Genomic DNA, 20,986 nt, shown 5'->3' on the forward strand with positions numbered 1-20,986 from the left:
AAGATTTGTAACCAGGAGAAGGTTGGGTCATCTTTCCCTATGACCTGACTACGGACAGCTGCTGTGCTTAAGAGATGGCATGGTCAATTTCTTTGGATTAAGAAGATTAGTAAGGGTCACTGCCTTATGACCGGAACATTGTGATTTGTGGACCCCTGTGACCGATCGCCCAAGCGGCTACCGAGCCGATCAGTGGTGAAGAGGATAAAAGTAAGTTAGAAAGCATTAGGGTGGTTAATATTCAGGTGAAGTAAGCTAGGTACTGTATCTAATTATCAGGTGATCTGTTCAGAGTACAGTACTGTATTAAAATTTTATATATTAAATACAGAGCTGTTATTGATAAGGAATCTTATTACAGGTACTATACTGTATCAGTATATTGTAGTACCATATCACTTTTTAGATTGTCTAAAAAGAAAATGCATACAGGGTATACTATAAGCAAATAGATAATAGGGTATTTATAGTTTACTGTATGTTTATGTAATATGATAATATGGGTAGTTTTGTAGACCTTCGGCCTGTTACTAGATAAAGAGTGATAAGTCAATGGGCTTATAAGTAAGATTAGAGAGGTTGTGCTCTCTTGTTGCTGAGCTTTTAGTACAGTACCTGTATGTGGTGATCAAGTTTCTCTTGAGAAGGGTAAGTCATTTTATATTTTTCAAAATATGACTAAACGTATTAGTAATATGTTGACTGTTACTAATATGTTTAGCTCTTATTGCAGATGAGGGACCTAGGGATCACAGTTAATATTTGCAGGGGCCCAGGGATCACATATAATATTTCCAGGGGCCCAGGGATCACATATAATATTTCCAGGGGCCCAGGGATCACAGTTAATATTTCCAGGGGCCCAGGGATCACATATAATATTTCCAGGGGCCCAGGGATCACATAATATATTTCCAGGAGCCCAGGGATCACAAACAATATTTCCAGGGGCCCAGGGATCACATATAATATTTCCAGGGGCCCAGGGATCACAGTCAGGTTTTAGAAGGGACCCATATTCTAACACTAGAATCTTATGGACAATTTAGTTACACTGGCTGACACAGCTGTGTTATGAGCTGCAGTTTATGCATGCAAATAACTAATGACTCTCCCAGCCTTTATTAATCAAGATGATCCCCTTCTGCTTGGATACTGTCATGAGTGTCGTCCCAGTTAGCAGACTAAAATTCTACACTGCATGACACATTATCAGATTAGTATCACTGAAAGACACACATTATCAGATTAGTTTGCAGTACAATAAAGAAAATCTGAAAGGCCAAGTGTGGTCATTCAGGAACATAATAATTAAAGTCTCTATCTCCATATGTCAGCTAAAAGATAAGTTATTATGGATGACAAGGTAATATTCAATGAGTGTGATTCTGTGTGGTCAATTTTCAATACTCTGAACTTTGTCTGGGTGTTGTTAGAGCCGATTAGGTACAACCTATGAAATATATTACACTATCAATATTCTCCACAGTCAGTAATGTTCAAAACTAAGAACTACAATAACTTTACCTCATACAGTATAGGTACAATGAAAACAAAAACAAAAGGCTAACTTTAAAAATACTGTACATTTATGAATCCTCAAGCCAAATATTAAAAGTTTTCTTAATGTGATTCTCTATAACTTTTCTTTTAGCTGACTTATGGAGACAGAGACTTTAGTAAGCAAGTATCTGTACTCTATGCTGTAAAGGATATGAAAATTAAGTAAGAGTAGAGTACAGTTATTTCCCATGTATTTGTACTAACACTGTTATTAACTCTTTTCACACTAAAAGTCAAATGATAAATGGAGCATATCTGTTCACACAATATTTTCCAACTTACAGACACCTTATATCATTTTATAAACATCTTCATTATAATGATGTAATTTATGTCTACTCTGAAGAAAGGAGTTACCCCCAAGAGTCAAGATATTCAATGACTGATAACATTTTATTTCTAAATGAGATAATTTCTGAATATAATATTGCTTCAGATACATTGACTGAGTTAGTTAGTTATTTGAAAGTTCCATTTATGCTGAGGCAAACTTTATATCATATACAGTACAATATTATATGCCTAGGTCATATTTTATAAATTAATTGCAGGTGATGAGAGTATAGTATTGGGTTCAGAAATGGATCTAAAACAGCGCATTGCACGGTGGATGGAAGACCACCGTGGCCTCATTGTGGTGTTGGTAGTTCTTCCTCTCTCCCTTATCTTTGATGCTCTCATACAACTAAGACTTTGGATCATCCGCAAATTTATCTCTGCTCCTGAAAAACATGATGAACGAGTTAGAACAATTCAGAGTCAGGTAACTATACTAAGATCAATGTTCAATTGGTCATCTGAAGTGTGTAAAATATTAAAGAGGGTCCCATAGGCCTGACAGCCCATTAAAAGTGGAGTGGATACTTTACTATAAACTGAATAGCGTACAGGAACCTCTCAATTTGCTTGATAATTACATTCATGAAAATGGTCGTAAAAAAAAATGTATATATATATATATAAATCAAACAATGTAAATAATGGAGATTAGGGGGTTTCATTATTAAGACAATATACTGTACCCAGTATTACACCAGTGAAAAACTACAGTATACACATACCAGGAAATATAAAATACAGTACTCTGGGTCTTTGCTTGTATCACAAGCATGTTGATGGTAACATTTTAGTGAGTTTGGTGTTCGATCCATGTGCTCAACATTCCTTCTATTCTCTCCATAATTGAACGTCAGGAATGCAAGGATTTTGATGCACTGATTATATGTCCACTTTTGGAACTTTCCTTGATCTTCTCTGCATTATCATTGATAGTCTGTAAAGTAGAATTATTAACTTCAAGGGCATGTGTAATATCAGCTGTTTGCCTACGTCTCATAATGTTTGAGCACATTCATCTTAATCTCAATGATGATGGCCTTATGCTTCTAACACCACTGGTACCAGGAGAACTTAACGGGTGCTTTGGTGGCATGATGCAAGGGGCAAAACACATGCAATACTGTACATTATACAGTACAGTATACTATAGCACAAAATACTGTAGCACTCCGTTACTATACTGTATACAGTACTGTATCCGTGCACTAAGGACTGCAAGGCGGCAAACTGCATACCCACTATGTGTACACACGCTTCTCGTATGGCACTGGCACTGCAACACCATCGTGCTGCTAGCCCAATGATAATGTTTGTCAGTTGCCTGATTATTCCAAACATAAATTTAAAAAAAGTGTAAATAAACCATGTGCATTACAGTATTCTAAAAATTGAAAGGTTCCTGTATTAGCCTTTGGTATGCAAGGATGAATGTGGCTGGCACTGCACTCAACTGCTTCCACTTTTAATTCTTTATTTTTTTTAATAATTTCACCACTTACCAGCTGTTTGGGAGGTTGGTACAGGAGGAAACCAGAGACCAGGAAACTTGTGAAATTTGATAGGGTCACACTAGATAACACCCTTTTCAAAATGTGTCCGGACCAAGCAGGAATCGAACCCTTAACATATTGGCGAAAGATAAGCACATTACCGCTGTATCGTATCACCAACACTTCCCAACCATAAATTTAGGTACCCATTTGGCCTTAGGTGCAGACCATTAATTCATGTCAGGAAGCAAATGCTGTACAGTATCCACTTACCCATTGGGTCCCTAAATTATTTTTGTTTGTACTGAACATAAAATATTGAATATTATACTGTATTATAAAATAAAAATTTTTAATGAAGGATGGCGCTAACGCTACACTGTATATGAATGTAACAAGTGATTACAATTTGTCTGAGAATAGATAAGCCTTTATTATTTTAGTATTTTATTTATCATATTGGTACAGAGTATATCACAATTTTGCCCTGTTGGTTTTCATAAAATTTGGACACATTAATTAATATTTCAGAACTGAAATTTTACATATTTCAGGTATTGAGATGGAATAAACATCCAAAGGCAGAAAGAAAACTGATGTGCACAGCCCGTCCAAATTGGCAGTCTTTGTCCACAACTTTTTTCAGGAAGGTTGGTTAAAAATATGTAAAAAATGTATCAAGTGCTTCATTTATCAGGGTTGACAAGCATTGCTCAAGATAATTATAAAGTATGTACAGTATTTACATTGATAATTATTATTAATCAGTCAAGATTCACAACCACATCTCTCCACTTCAAAAGTTTTTGTTACCTGCTCTTGCTTATTCGACTTTTATACTGTAGTTACTTTTTTTGTCAGTGTTTAACATTCATCACAAATGCTTCAAAGGCCTAATGTAATAGAAGTTACAGAAAGAGAGAAAGACAGATGAATAAAAAACATTTACCAGTAGGTAATCTTTATTTTATAATGTCAGTCTTTTCTTGTGTCCATTCTTTCTAACTTACCCTCATGTACAGTATGTGCTTGCTGAAGCAGCCTCCATGTTTAAACCTGTCTATTTTTCTTTTCACCAATTTTCAACAACTTTACTGAAGTGAGAACCAAACCAGCTTGCAGGATTTTTCTGCCAGTGTTTTAGGAGTTGTTAGTCCTATATCTCTTATGGACTATATTTTATGGAATTGATGAATGCAATATAATTTGATCTTACAGGATTTGTGTCACAAGATCAGCATTCCCTTATATGACATCCTAGAACTGAGAGAGTCCCACATGACCATCCGAGTGGAGCCCATGGTGAGCGTAGGTCAGGCCACAGCTTTCTTAGTGCCCCGAGGCTATACTCTGGCTGTGTGCCTGGAGGTTGCAGAAGCTACCTTAGGGGGCCTGGCTATGGGTGTTGGGATGACCACATATTCACACAAAGTAAGCATCATTAGATTTTCATGTAACCAGTACTGTATAACTGAAAAGGCTTTTAAAAATAGAACTTTCTTCAAATACAGTATTTTGAATAACAGTGTAAGTCAGGCACCACTAACATTTATGTAGTATTTTAAGAGGTTTTTATCTTCAATACAGGTAACCCGATTTACGTAATTTTGCTTTAATAATGTTGATGTCTTAAGACCATCTCCCTATTTAAGATTAAAAAATTGCATGAACAATGGTCATTGTCTGGCCAAAGTGGCTGACACACAGAATATGGAATGCATCTCTCACTGAACTTGTCATCTGCAGCATCATCTACCCACGTGCTACCACGCTACCACCTGGTGCACTATAGTCCTGCACTTTGTTCCATGGTGATCACATCTGCCTGTGATCATGTAACTCAGTTTTGTTGTTGTTACTTATCATCGATTTTTTTCCCCATTCAGTGAGAGGACATCACTAATGTCACTAACAGATTGTACTCTGTTTTGGTGACAGTGAAGTGACTTTTGCTGTCTAGGGTTAAAGCAGTTTTGGAATAGTGTATGGGTATTTTATTTGCCTCTGGAACCAAACTAATTATTTCCATTTAAATAAATTAGACTATAAGTTTCAATTTGATAATTCATGGTGTTTTCTGGTGGCTATCTAACCCACAAGTTATTGAGACTTCACTGTACAATACTTAATTCCTTCATACCTGAGGGATTTTGTAACTTAAACTACATACAGTATTGTATTTGTGTAAGATTCCTTGTTTATATGAAAACCTTTCCAGCACATACCTTGTAATACTATACAAAATTGTTATTACCTCAGGTGAAGGTACAGTACAGACAAGGTGGAGTGTAGAGATAAGTTCCTGTTAATACAGTACTGTGATACAGCAATCTGTATTTGGAATTCTTAAAAATAAATTGGATAATTTTGTTCTGTTTTATGTTGGTAAATTTCTCACCTAGACAAAGTTTTTCTTGTCATATAAGTACAGTTGTACAGGTGGTGTACTTGAAAACTTTGCTTTAATTGATCGATTACTGTGGACAATCTTAAATGGTGATCAATTACCTGTACTACTTATCACATCAGTCAAAATTTACACACCCTATCCATCCCATATGGCGAGTGGAATTTTGAATAGAGGCTAAGGTCCGGGTGATTCTACATTTAGGTGAGATGTAGAATGAGAGGTGTGTTTGTGTGCTGATTTGGATATTCTCAACACTGTCATGACAAAAACCTGCAGAGAAACACTCGGTCAGATCGAAAGAATACATCAGGACTGGTTTGATGAAAATGACCCAGTAATCAATGCACTCATCAATGATAAACGTGCTGCTTTAACTTCCTGGCAGAACAACCCTCAGTCTCGGACCAAAGCTGATACCTTCTGCAAGAAGAAAGCTGCGGCCCAGCGGGAACTTTGCAATCTAAAGAATGACTGGCTTAAAAATGAAGCACATGAAACATAAAAATTTGCAGATCAGCACAAGATGTGAAATTTTTCAATTCCACCAAAACATTTTATGGGCCAATAACTCTTGGTGCAGCCCCCTCCGCTCATCCGACTGTAACTCCATAATTAAAGACGATGAAGGCCTCCTTCAGCGCTGGAAAGCGTACTACCATTCACTGCTCAGCCGAAACACTGATGTGGATGTCCTGACTACCCAATAGGTCCCTCAGCATCCAGAGCTGACCCACCTCAGCTATCCTCCATCCCTGGATGAGGTAGTTACTGCCATTAAACAGATGAAAAATAACGAAGCCTCAGGGCCTCATGGAATCCCAGTCGAGGTGTATAAAGCAGGAGGACCTCTGCTACCAGCCGTCTCCATTCTCTCCTGGAGAATACATGGGAAAAGGAGGAAATCCCCCAAGCTCTTAAAAACGCCTCCATCGTCAATATTTATAAGAACGAGGAAGACTGGTCAGACTGTTGCAACTACCGCGGGATCTCGCTGGTGTCCGTAGCTGGCAAGATTATTGCCCGAGTCCTCCTAAACAGACCTCTTCCTGAGACGGAAAACGTCCTCCCAGAATCTGAATGTGGCTTTAGATCATCATGTGGCATTACTGACATGATCTTTGCTGCCCACTAGATACAGGAAAAGTGCAGAGAACAGGACCCTGACCTGTACAAGGCTTTCATCGACCTAACCAAGGCCTTCAACTCCGTCAACAGGGAAGCCGTCTAGTGGACCTTCAGCTGTTTTGGCTGCCCCCAAAAATTTATTGCCATTGTGAGGCAACTCCACAATGGCATGAATGGCAATGTCCTGCACAATGGCACCCAGTCTGAGTTCTTCACCATCCAAACGAGGGTTAAACAAGGGTGTGTACTGGCACCAACTTTCTTTTCCATTTTCTTGGCTGCCTTCCTTACCCATGCCAGTGCCAATTCAGCCGGCGGGGTGGGCATTGAGTACCAGGTGAAGGGGGGTCTTTTCAACATAAGATGACTCCAGGCAAGAAAAATGTGTCGGCAACTTCCATTGCTGAACTTCAGTATGCAGACGACCTCACCCTTGTTGCTCACTCTGAACACGACCTACAGAAGGTCCTGAACACCTACGCATATGCGTATGCACACTTCAGCCTTGAGGTGAATATACAGTCGGGGTCAAATGTCTTGAACACTTAGCAATATCTGGCATCTACTTCTGAGTTATACATATATGATTGGGATATACTGTACTATTAACACTACTTGTCATCACATATTATGCCTGAACCACAAAATAGAATAAAACTCTCATTAATATCTAAGATCTTCGGGTACTTACATGCCAAATACTGTCAAGTGTTCAAGACTTTTGACCCCGACTGTACAATAGGTAAGACATATTCTCTTTCAACCTGCCCCTGGTTCAGACACACATCCATTCACCTTAATGGTACTACCCTCTCCCACTTTCGGTATCTCAGCTCCCACCTGTCCACCACCGAGGACATCAATGAAGAGATTCAGCATCAGATCAGATGTGCATTTCAAGCCTCTGGCAGACTCCGAAACCGTGTCTTCAGCTGTAGGGAGCTGAAATTATCTACAAAGTTACACGTATATTGAGCAGTGGTCCTCTCTACCCTGCTATATGGCAGCAAGACATGAGTCACATCCAGGAGGTACCTCAAGGCACTTGAAAACTTTCACCAATGTAGTTTACATTCCATCCACCGAGTTCACTGGGAAGACAAGAGAACAAATGCACGTATTCTTGCTGACATCAACTGTAGGAGCATCGAGGCTACCATTATCCATGAACAACTATGCTGGACTGGCCATGTTACCCGCATGGTCGACAGTAGACTGCCAAAGCAGCTATTTTACAGTCATGTAATGAATAGTAAATGTAACGCTGGCGGGCAACTGAAAAGGTACAAGGAGAGTCTAAAGACAAACCTAAAAAACTGCCAAATTGATTCCCCTCACCTGGGAGACGATTACTCCACATCGTAACGCTTGGAGGAACACCACACGAGAAGGTGTCAATACTTTCAAGTTAGCCCGCCTGCAAACCGAGGCAGACAAGCGTCAATGCCGGAAAGACGCTGCTGCTGCCCATCTCGCAGTAGATGGAGCCATCCACATGTGCAACTTCTGTGATCGACTCTGCTGGTCCCGTATCGGCCTCTTTAATCACCTTAAAACTCGCCAATGAAGGTGACATCCTTAATAACTCATATCATTGTATCATAGCTGGAGGATCGTCATACTTGATTCCGAGTGACAGCAAAGTAGTAGTAGTACACCTTTTCACATATCCGTTGAGACATTGTTACATAACTATTTGCCAAATTTCATAACCGAATGACAGAACACATATTGAATGACAATCTAAAATAACTGTTGGTGGTATGTCATTCTCCAATTGTTACATTCTCAAACTATATGTAGACTGTCGGTTTATTGTTCACGTCTGTCGACTTCATAACTTATGTCAGTCACTTCCGTTAGCATGAACGAACAGTTACAGTAACAATGTTTCAACGTATATGTGAAAAGGTGTAGTAGTGTGTGTGTGTGTGTGTCATACCAAGATATTTTATGCTTTTGACCCTTGGAAGAAATACCTTTTCCACTTTACTTGCAGGGACCATTGTAATGCTATAATAACAGAAACTTAGGAAAATATAAATGAAAATTCAACATCACCATGTAAGAAGTATGGAGAAACAAACAATGTCACAGGTAGGGATACATTCTGGAACCAGTGCATGCCCAGTTTTTGCTAACATTCCATAACAAAGACGTGACTGACCACCCAAGCAGCTAATGAGTTGATCAGTGGTAAAGAGGATAAAGTAAAATTAAACTAAAAGCCACACAAATCTGGTTATTAGCCTAGGCCCTACACTTAAGTTTTGTCAACACAGGATCCAACCCCACACAAGTGACACATTTTATCAAAGATGGGGGATAAAAATTCATTCAAGTTTTCTTGTTTTTCCATTTTTTTTTACTGTTACTATCCACCTTGTCATTGTGGCTGATCCTAATTCATTGCTTTCATCATGAGATATCAAGTACAGTATTGTAAAAACATGAACAAGTGCTTTGTATTAGGTTAGGTACACTAGAAACCAAAATTATTTTGTGAATGCTCAAAGAGTTAATGTTGGTCTTGAAACTTTTTATCTTCTACTGCTGTGTATGAATAAAATAATTTAGGAAGAATTTCACATTTCAGGTTTTTATTTACATTTAAGGTTGGTGGCTACCGAGTTCTTAAATTCTAGTGACCGAATGAAAAAAGTAATGTGCTGTACTGTACTTAATTTTGTTTTATTTCCAGATTGGACTGTATCAAGAGGGTATAGTGGCTTATGAGGTGGTTCTGGCAGATGGTTCGCTGGTTAAAGCCACCAAAGACAATGAATACAGTGACCTTTATTACACATTGCCCTGGTCACATGGCACACTTGGGTTCCTAGTAGAGCTGGAGCTAAAAATTATTAAGATAAAGGTGAGTTGACACACTTTGAGTCATAGTTTGGATGATGTTGCAGTTAAACAGCAAAAGTAAGATACATCTGAGTACAGTGGTCCCTCGGTTAACGAGCACAATTCGTTTCAGCATGTTGCTCGTTAACTGAAAAACTCTTTAACCGAAACCATTGTTTCAATGGGTTTTTGGGTAATTGGTTCCAGCTCACAGAAAATTGCCTAAATTCAACAAAAAATGTAGAAAAGCACACTTACTTTGAGATGGGTATGTAGAAGGCTCCTGGATGATGATGATGATGATGATGGGAATTAGAATGGGGGTGGAGGAGAAGGGAGAAGAGAAGGCATTGGGGTGGAAGAGAAGTCACCCCATGGTGCCATTTCACCCATAAAATTTTAGTTCTCTTGGTGTAATTCAAGATTATTTTCTTTAAATCAACACTGCACTGCATTATATATTGTCAATATGTAAAATAAATTTCAAAATGACCAATAATTTGCTTGGAAACACAGAAAAAAGCATTTAGTTGAAGAGAGTCTCAAGCAATATGTTACCTTCACTGAAAAGAGAGATAGACTAACGCCTGTTTGTGTGCTAACAGGCTGGATGGCGTGCCAGAAACTAGTTTCTTTACCTTCAATTATGTTCAATAATTGTTAAAATGACTAAAAAATATTAATACTCTGTATTAAACTTTTAAAATTATTGAATAGTATAAACTTCTTGATATTTACTAAAATAGTAAGAAATTTAAGCCCTAAAACCGATTACTGTATTGGTGGACTAATACTACAGCTGGTGGACCGCCAAATGCAAGTGAAAACATGTTGAGGTCGGCTTGTAAAAAACTCGTTAATCGAGGGATTGCTCGTTAACCGAAGTTAAGAATCTTAAGGAAGGTAACTCGTTTACCAAAATCACGTTAACCGAGGCGCTCGTTAACCGAGGGATCACTGTACAGGTATTAAGAAACTGCTAAATCAGGCAGCGTTTTATATTTGGGCAATTATTACTTTTTTTAATTTGACTAAATCTTCTCATTTAAGAGTACTGTACTGTACTAAGAATAAGGTTACAGGTTTTATCAGAAAATAAATTCTGAAATTATATTGAATAATAAAATTGATTGCAATTTCTTAGCTATAACAATACTTATTGAATTCTGACTTATGTATGTTTTTTGTGTATTGATTATACTGTAGTACATGATGCCACAGTTAATGTACCATAAGACATATAAATACCCCCGAGATGCTAATGTAAAAACAGTAATTATATCTTATTACTACAAATAAATGCAACTGGCTTGAACATAATTTTTGTGGATACTGTACTGTATAATATTATGTTAAGAGTGAATGAATAATTTCAGCCTCATCTTAAACTGGAATATATCCCAGTCAAAGGCCAAAAGCAGTATTGTGACATGATGCGGGATTTGTCTGGAGCATTAGACAAAAATCGCCCCACTCCTGATTATCTGGAGGCTACTGTTTACAACAGAGAAGAAGCTGTTATTATGGTTGGGAATTTTGCTGATGTACCAGATACTGAACAACATAAGGTAATTATACATTAATTGAAGAAAAGCTCTCAAGGATCATGTTTTAGGATCTTCAATGGTGTATAATTTTTCCGTGTTTCTTAAAGCTTAGCAGCCCTTCTCCTTTTTTTATTTTATTTTTATTATACTATCATAGTCACCCCACTATCCCACTTTACTAATCAAGGTGTTCACTCAGGGATATATGTAGAGATGTTGAAGGGGTACAGTATATAATAAATTAAAGGAAAAGCAGTACAATTAAAACTCTTTTAAGTTAGATACTATGCAAGCCCTTTTGTTTTCTGGGATGATGTCTCTGAAGAAATTCATTAAAATTTCAGATTATATGTTAATTACTTGACAATAATGAATAAACTTAAAATTTTCAGATCAATCGAGTAACAGCTTGGCACAAACCTTGGTTCTATAAGCATGCAGAAGGGTTCTTGAAGACAGGTAAAGATTATGAATATATCCCACTGAAGGACTATCTCCTTCGCCACAACAAGTCAATATTTTGGGTGATAGAAACAATGATTCCTTTTGGCAACAACCCAATCTTCAGATTCTTTCTTGGTTGGCTCTTGCCACCCAAAATTGCCTTCCTTAAATTCACCACCACACCCGGTGTTAGAGCAATAACTTTTACAAAGCAGGTAGGTCCTATTTTGTATTTTTTTTAGTTCAAGACTTTGTTCCTCTTTGTTTTGTACAGTATTTCTTTGTCTTTTTGGTTATTTCTTGGAGTATTAACTGTAATATCTGAATATCATTGTTTCTACTATATACATAAAATGTTGAGAGTTTATTAACAGAAATTTGAGGTGACAAATAATTTATGTTGTATACAGCACAGCCTCAATTTCACCTTTGGGTTCCATTCCTACATAACAATGCAGACACCAAATCTGCAGAAATAAAGGCTATAAAGGGGGAAAATGGGGATGTATACTGGACCCTGAATTTCCATCCCTAAACCCAATAAATTTAACAATAAAAATCTCTAACTACAGTACTGTACTTCATTACAATAAGGATTGAATGCAAATTTTTTTAAACATGAAAATATATGCAGGTACTGTATATACCACATTAGTTCGTAATACTTAATCATCATGGAAGGTTATAGCTCGCTCAATCTTTTAACTCTTATTAGAATTTTCACTTTCTTGTCATAAGTGTAGGCACCTGGCTTCCCCTTCACACAGCTTAATTTGTTTAGAGCCATTGTAGCAAGTATTAATGATGATACCGAGAGATAAAAGATGAGTGCAATCACGCACTGTTACTGTACAGTATACATGTTTGGGGTGCTGGTGGTAGAGTGGTGCCGCTCTTGCCTTCGCAAGCGAGATGTCACGGGTTCGATTCCCGGGCCGGTGGAAGTTGTTTGGACATACTTCCTAGCCCCCATTAGTCCCTGTTCACCTAGCAGTAAAGTAGGTACCTGGTGTAAATCAAAAGTTGCGAATTCGTATTCAGGGACAAGTTGTTGGAGCTTCCAATAACTTGATGACATAAAACCATTGACTCTTCAGGCTTCTATGCCCTTAACTCATGAGACATAAAGGCAAGCATGAACTTAGCATGCTTCCCTGTTGGGCACTGTAAACACTTCTGCTCTTCACCTTACACAAGGATGTAGGGGAGTGCCCAATAAATAATTAAAAAAAAAAGTATACATGTACTGTGATATATAATGGACAACAGATGTGTTTACAAGTGCTGAGAGGATCTTAGAAACTGGTTCTCCTAAGATTTGTTATTTCATCATTTTTCTCCATGGCCTAAATTTATTTTTACATTTTTTCTACAAGTGTTTCCATATTTTATTAGAGATTTCATTCATGGTACAGAGAATTTTTTCCATAGAAATTAAATTTATCTGATGTTTTATGTGTTTCACCCAAAACTTCAATTGTCTTACACAGTTGGTACATTACCTTATTGGAGGGCATTCAAGGTTTACCACAAGGAGGTGAGGAGGGTTAGGCTGATTTGAATTTGAATTTACAGTACTGTACTGTATTTGAAATTTTTATCTGAATACCTTTTTGGATAAACGAAGATTACCTTTGAATATTGAAAAAAGAGGAGTAAGAATAAAAATTTTGGAGTGCGTACATAGGATAATGAGGGATACCTGTATCAAAATTGTTTAGACTGATGTTTAACTATTCTGTGTATTTTGAATTCATTGTACAAATTTAGCTGGTCATTTTTAGGTGTTCCAGGATATTGTGCTTCCAATGACACAACTAGAAGATCAAATTGACAAGAATGAGGAACTCTTTGATATATATCCCATTCTGATATATCCTTGCCGCATATATGACCATGGACCCCACAGGTAAATACAAAAATGAATATGCAGTAAACCCTCAGCTAGTTTGAGTTGTGTGAGTTGCGTGTTCGTGATATGCATACTGTATAACACTTCTTATATTATTGTGACCGTAAATTCAAAATAACGACCTTAGTTCTATGGAACAGTAGATGTGATACTATAGATTATAACAATACCTTATGTAAATTATGAAAAAATCTAAAATTTGCAAAAATAAATTGAAAAGTAAATTTTAATGAGAATCACTTTGACTGTTCAAACCTAGGCAATACATACAATAAAATTAAGAGACAATTGGTTTTGCTTGTTTGAAAAGATTACGTAATATAAAAAAGTGTCTAATGCCATGTTGTTTCAGAGGTCAGCTCCGTCCTCCTCGTAGGGAGCAAATGGTGCCAGGTGCTGACTATGGAATGTTTAATGACCTTGGAGTATACGGGGTGCCAAGAGTGGTTAAAGAAAAGAAACGTTTTGATGCTGTTGATGCCATGAGAAAAATGGAAAGGTAAGGTACATAAAGAAAGTATGCTCTGTACATGTGACTCCTTTTTTCACTTTTGCAAACCCCTCTCATGGCTATAGTAAATATACAGTATACAGTATTAGAAATAAGTTAAAAATTCTCACAAACTATTTATATCTTAACAGGTGTTTTTAAGGAATATTATCATGTGGAACATGTTGGCAGGGTTTTAAAAATATTTGTGACTGGAGTTTTGTGTATAAATGCTATTTTGTAAATTACAGCCTAACTTTTATTCCATATCAGGTAAAATTTTAATGAAAATATTTTGTGAAATAAAAATTAGAGGGTGAAATAAGAAATCCCACTTTTTTGCTAAGGAAAACGAGACAAATCTATGAAGTTTCCCTATTAAACATTCCCTCTGCCAGAGCCTGCCATGTTCAAGAGGCAGAGACACTGTCCAGTTAGATCATTGTAAGCAGCTTTTTGCCCAGATGAACCAGGGTTATTGAAAGGAACCTTTGCGAGCTACATACACACATAATATGTACAGTATTGTGTGTGTATAAATGACACAGTACTTAATAAAATCTCCCTACTTATATGACTAAGCTTTCCAGTATGCAGTTCATGATCGAGCTTCAAAATTGATAAATGTACAACAGCCTTGGGTTATTTGTGATGTTTTTCTTATTTTGCAGCTACCTAAATTTCAGTACAGTAATATCTCTGTTAGTTGGAATCCCTCTTAACCGGAACTCCCCTAATAGCAGGAATTTAAATTTTCTCGGAAAATCGTTCCCAAAGCCGTAATATTCCGGAAAATTCTGGCTTTGGGAACGATTTTGCAAGGGGCACATTTTCCCAGTACCCAGAAAATTCCAGGGATGAGGGATATTTTTCCAGGTTCAAGAGATGATGCACTGTACTGTAATATGCAACTTTTCCATTACCCGGAAAATTCCAGGGATGATGGATTTTTTCCCGGCTTTGAGAGAATCGTCTCGTCACCCAGAAGTCTCTCATTCCCAGAAGTGTTCTGCACCAATTGTTCCAGTTAACAGAGATATCACTTCTACTACCATTTTCCTGTAGCTATACCGTATTGCTGGAAGTATTTGCTGTGCTGATATACAGTGGGGTATGCTATAACGAACGGATCCTACTACGAATATTCCTATAACGAACGGTTTTACCTATAAAATTGAGAATGCTATAACGAACGAAACTCCTACAACGAACATTATTTAAAAAAAATTTTTTTTTTTTACTAATTTATTGTTTTTTTATTACAAGTATTAATGATATTGGCTATTTCAGGGGTTTAGATGCATATTTATGCACTTTTTTACAATTTTTACAATTTTATATTATATTTTTCAGTGTTAAGTGGTTGTATTTGGTGGCCTGGAACGGATTAATCCTATAACGAACGAATGCTATAATGAACAAGGTTCTAGAACCAATTAGATTCGTTATAGCATACCCCACTGTAACCTCTTATTTTGTGCCATTTCCCTCAAATTTACTACATGCACCACCTAACAAGATGTCTAAATGCTCAGCCGCAGCTTTTCCTTCTCCAATTTGAGTGAGAAACATTTAATTTAGAAGAGAAAGTTAAAAGTTTGTATGAACTTGACTGTGAAGTACAGTATATCGGTTTTATAAAAAAAAATTATTTCCTAGCTATAAAATATGGCATCTTTATATACAGTATGGTTTACTTCCATCTCCTAAATTACCCTCAGATGTAAGTAAACCACACATATCTTTGCCCTATGTATGAAACCGTAGTGTTATTATGGTAATTCAGCAAGCCAGGATTTTGATGTAAATATTAACTTCAGACATACCTGTATAGTATCTTTAAATCCATGCTGATAAGAAATAAAACTATCAGTGATTCCACAGTAGGTGTGTGCAGAATTCCAAGTAAGGATTGTGACTTAGTTTATGTTGGTGAGACAGGAGGAATTTAGAAACTGGTATTAAAGAACATAAGTATGTCTTTATGACAGGGAATGCCAACAATGCGGTATTTATCCGTCCCTCTCAAAATAACCTTGCAATAGATTGGAATGCAAGCCAATTATTTTACAAATGCAATGATTTTAAGAAACATAGGATAGTGGAATCAGTTTGTACAGTATCAATAAATATAAAAACTATAACTTGAGTGAAGGCATGTTCAAGCTGGATCGTGCTATGAGAGTCTTAGCGGTCAGGTCCTTGCCTGCGAATGTGTTACCTGAAAATGTCAAAAGTGACTGCCGTGGTGATGCGTCAAGGGGGTTGGGGTCAGGTGATATCGTGTGTATCCAATAAAAAGAGTTTTTGTAGTGATGAATGTGTCAATACTTTGTTGTAACTCCACTGAGGAGGGCAACAGTTGTCGCCGAAACTGTTTGGTATAAATATATATTCAGTAGTACCCCGATTTACGTGTCAATTGAACCCACAGGGTACCGCGGAAAGTGAAAACCGCATAAAGTGAACAACAGAACATATGGGATTAATTCCAATAGAGACTGGCCCGACCCCCAAACTCCACTTTTTCCGACACAATACCTATGTTGTAGTAAAAATAACATCTAAATTTTATGATGGTATGCTCACACAATTAATATTTAAGAGAAATACAGTCGCCAGGTTATGTCCATTCAAATAATGGACTCAAATCCCCCCCCCTCTTCCCAGCTCACTGGCCCCTACCTCTCTGAGAAATGATTGGGTGAAACACTAGATTTTAACGTTTAGTAATAAATAATACCTCAGACTAAAGTTAGGATAATATAATTGACATTTCTGGATTCCTTGCAGGTCAGGGAATATTTTGAATGTAAACTTCATATATTTTGCACAAAAGATAAAATACTTGCTTTGTGTAAACCAAATTATTACATTAGATCTAAAATTTGTATGTCTAATGCAAAATCTATGATGTTTATATTCAAAATGATCATCATATTGTAAGAATTCCAGCAATGTAAATTATATTCTGGCCGGGTAATTTGTATGAATTTTATGAGCTAAAAAAAATAAAAAATTATACTTCACGCGTATATGAGTAGATGCACCGCGGAAAGTGAAAGTCCGGTTCTGGCAAGGTACCGCGTAAATGAGAAATCGCGGAAAGTGAAACCGTGTAAAGCGTGGTAATACTGTACCTGTATATACATATATTTTTTCTCTTAATAAGTAATACTTTTCACATAAGATTAATATTTTATTTGGGAAAATTAATGTATTAAAAACTAAACAGTAGAACGTTGATATAACATGAGATACATTCCAAGTGAGGTCGCTTTAAACAGAATTCGCACTAAATCAAAGTGTTGTTTCAATGGAATAATTTAGTTTGGTACTTAAGAGAAACACAAAATGCTAAAAAGACTGAGCATCTACCTAGATGCACCTCTGCCCATCTCCTAGAATAAACAAAACATTGTATTTGTAGTATTATGCTAAAACAAGCACTCATAAATCAACACGGCTAAAATTAAGGTGCGCGAAATGGTCTGTTTACTAGCGATCAGCCTCTCGTGTGACTCGCCAAGCACTTTCACTTTCCTCTCAACTTAGTTTTTAATTACTTTATGCTATCAAAAATAGATTTTTACTCAACTTTACTGAGGCAATTCATCCTCGACCAGCTCATTATCCAAATTGGCCCCCCTCACTTGAAGCACAATTTCCTCGCTGCAGTGCTTCCAGCACCATGATTTTCTGCTCCAGTGTAATTGCTTGCCCTGATTTCTTGGTCTTTGGGGTAGTTAATGATGTAGTGGCTGGCCCCTTGGGCATAGTGGCGATGGTTGATGCACGTGTAGGAGATAGTGTCACACAATATGTCCGTTCACTAGAGCATCAGTGCGAGAACTGAGGGTGCGTGAGGGTGTGGGAGGGTTGCGGGCAGCTTGCCCAGAGATGCGTCTGGCAGTAATCATAAGGCGCAAAATTTGAAATAGTGTGTATATCCATATGATGCGCCAGATTGACTCGCGTAAAATAGGAAAGATTCACTTTAAATTAATACAACGTTCTACTGTACTACAATTGTGCTTGTGTTACAGGTTCACTGAAGAGGTGGGAGGCTATCCATTCCTGTATGCAGATACTTTTATGACTCGGCAGGAATTTGAGAAGATGTTTGACCTGATGGCATATGATCAAGTGCGACGTAAATACAATGCTGAAGGAGCCTTTCCACACCTCCATGATAAGGTGACCCTTTATAAAGTGAATTATACAATAGATAGCAGATGTTTCTTTTGTCATTTGTTTTTATTTGATTTTTACTCAAAATTTTTATTTTTGTCATCAAATTATCCAGACTAACAATTGATCTTTTCAATTACAGATCAAACCAGAGATAGATGTTGTAGAAGTTGGGAAACAATACATGGATCCACTGTAGAATATTCTTTCATATATTTATCTTACTATCTGAAGGCCTTTAAGCGGTCATAATCCCTAGTCACAGTAATCTATATTTAAACCAGTGGATGAGAAGCAGGAGACTAATGCGATTTTACAGATTATATAATTATTTTCTTTTTAACTATTCTTGTTGCATCTTACAATCCAGGTCAATTGTTTATTTGTGAGTGTTCAGCTAAAGTGAGGAATTACATACAAGTCAAACTATTTCACAGTTAAGCTTAGTACAAGTTACCCTTATTTGGTACATCCCTCTTACATTAGAATCCCAGTTATCCAGCACCTATGGGGATTGAGAGGTGTCAGAGAGAGATTTTTCAGTTAGTTGAAACTCACTCTTATAATCCCCCAATAAATCCTACAATGCACAGTGCTACAGGTTGACCTCGCAAATTCATTTCAGTACAACAGACTTCTTTAACTATAAAATAAGAAAAATGAAGAGCAAGGGTTTGTTTGTGAAGCTGTGGGCTATAAATGCGTGGGCAACTCGCCAGCCCAGCCGCCTTGTATATTGTTACATGTAATTCAACTTCTAAGTTTCAAAAAACCTCCTGACCTAATATGTACATGTATTTTAATTATAAAAGGAGTGAAAATTTACTGTAATGTTTCACTTTTATGTATCGATACAAATTCGTACATTCGATGGTAATATTTCTCGTATTAAATTTAGTTAAACTGGTGATAGGGTATCGGTAAGTAACTCGTCTATTTGCTTTCCCATTTTGAAGTGCAGCTGTCTTTTCACATTTGACCACTAAGTGAGGTCCATTGACACTAAAAGGTTGGGGACAACTTCTCTAGGAAATGGAGTGAAAAGAGGAAAGGGGATAGACTGAAGTAAATAAATAAGTTGGAATAGAGCTTGTAAGTTTATCTGAAATAGCTAGATATTTTTTTATTCACTCTCTATTAGAGTACTGTACTGTAAAATCTACTTACATTAATAAGGTCCATGATATAAATACCATTTTATTAAAGCTTTACGGTTTATTTATACAATGAGCCGTATACACACCAGATATTCACTAGGTATAAATAGGGAGATAATAAAAGTACAATACTGGTCAGTAGTGGAGGCTGTGTTGGGAATTCAATGTTAATGGGGAAACAAAATTTAAGTGTGATGCTAATAGAAATAGACTTCTGTTGGTTGGCATAACACCTTTGAAATATATTTATAAATGAAATGTACTTTAGTTACATCTTGGCTGGCCTAACACCATTAAAATGAAAGATTAGTTGTAAATGAAGTTGTCTGAAAATATAACAGTAATTTTGTAGGAAAATCAATAGATGTAGACCTTTAAGTATCACAAATTTTTGGGAGAAACAGGTAAGATCTTGTATGAAACTACTGGAAGAGAATACAGTAGTACAGTATTTAGAAGTTATCATCAAGCAATTTCATTATCATAACCTGCCGCAATTGAAAATAATGACCAAGATAACCATATCTTTTCTCCCAATTTTTAATGTGTGCCTCCATATTTTATAATAAATAGTGAGTGTTCATGTAGTAATATAACAAAGTTAGCTTAGCCAGGTTAGCCTTTTTGGAATATCTGTCATTAATATTTTTATTATTGTGAAGGCATCTTATGCTTTGGCACAAATTTGAAAAAGAACAATTTAGCCAAATTTAGCTTTGTGATATTGTGAGTGAACACAGTGGCACAGGGAATGTGAGTACAAAGGATATGAATATCTTGATTATTCATGCACTCAATTGCATGCATTTTTTTTTTATTTTTCAACAGGTTAATAAGATAGAGGAAGACAAAATTAAATTTCATGGTGATAACCAATAAGTACGGTATACATTAAAGTGGGAGATTGAACACCTTTGTGGAAAGCTTGCCCTGGATACTTTATAATTAGATTTTGATTGACACTATCGTACATTTAATATACTGGGTACCTCTCACACACACAAAATAAAAAGAATAAATTAATTTCACATCTAATGTACTAAGTCAAGCTTTCAGAAGAGTTGCTGAAGGTCAGGTGCTAGTAATCATTGGTGAGAAGATACTGTATTTGTATGTACATTTTTGCAAACCTTTACTCAATAAAGGCTGCAGAAACTGTATACAATACTATTTATATTTTTTGTAAACTAATAAAATACAATGGTGACAAAGAATTGATGATATTTGTGTTCAGGGTTGAGCTAATCATACACAAGGCTGTTAGTAGAGAAACTTACTCTCATTATGTCATTCATAGAGCTGCTAAACACAACTAATGAAACAAATTTGATCAGTGTCTCACAATATTTACTTATAAAGTGCTTAGTCCTCAGTGTCCTTTCCATCCCGGGAGAAGGAGGAAGGGAGATGGTCTTAGGAATGTAAGCAAGTTGTGAATATGATAATTTGATAAATTCTAGCCACATTT

At 36.6% G+C, this 20,986-nt stretch overlaps 1 protein-coding gene across 4 annotated transcripts; it reads left to right on the forward strand.

The window, feature by feature from the left end:
* The first annotated feature begins 167 nt into the window (after positions 1-167).
* LOC121876287 (delta(24)-sterol reductase-like) lies at positions 168-19,186 on the forward strand. 4 transcript variants are annotated; one of them, XM_042381327.1, is made up of 11 exons: positions 168-210; positions 2,115-2,326; positions 3,947-4,042; positions 4,611-4,823; positions 9,629-9,799; positions 11,154-11,345; positions 11,717-11,983; positions 13,553-13,677; positions 14,033-14,179; positions 18,217-18,367; positions 18,504-19,186. In XM_042381327.1, exons 2-11 carry the CDS (start codon positions 2,144-2,146, stop codon positions 18,558-18,560), a joined length of 1,602 nt encoding a protein of 533 aa, XP_042237261.1. In that variant the 5' UTR covers positions 168-210; positions 2,115-2,143; the 3' UTR covers positions 18,561-19,186. The 4 variants fall into 4 exon arrangements, with proteins under 4 accessions (XP_042237261.1, XP_042237262.1, XP_042237263.1 ...); XM_042381328.1 differs by lacking the exon at positions 168-210 and adding an exon at positions 546-648 and having other exon boundaries at positions 13,562-13,677; XM_042381326.1 differs by lacking the exon at positions 168-210 and adding an exon at positions 547-648.
* Positions 19,187-20,986: the final 1,800 nt, after the last annotated feature.

Source organism: Homarus americanus, unplaced genomic scaffold, assembly GCF_018991925.1.
Source record: "Homarus americanus isolate GMGI-L3 unplaced genomic scaffold, GMGI_Hamer_2.0 scaffold34921, whole genome shotgun sequence".
NCBI classification, from domain to species: domain Eukaryota; kingdom Metazoa; phylum Arthropoda; class Malacostraca; order Decapoda; family Nephropidae; genus Homarus; species Homarus americanus.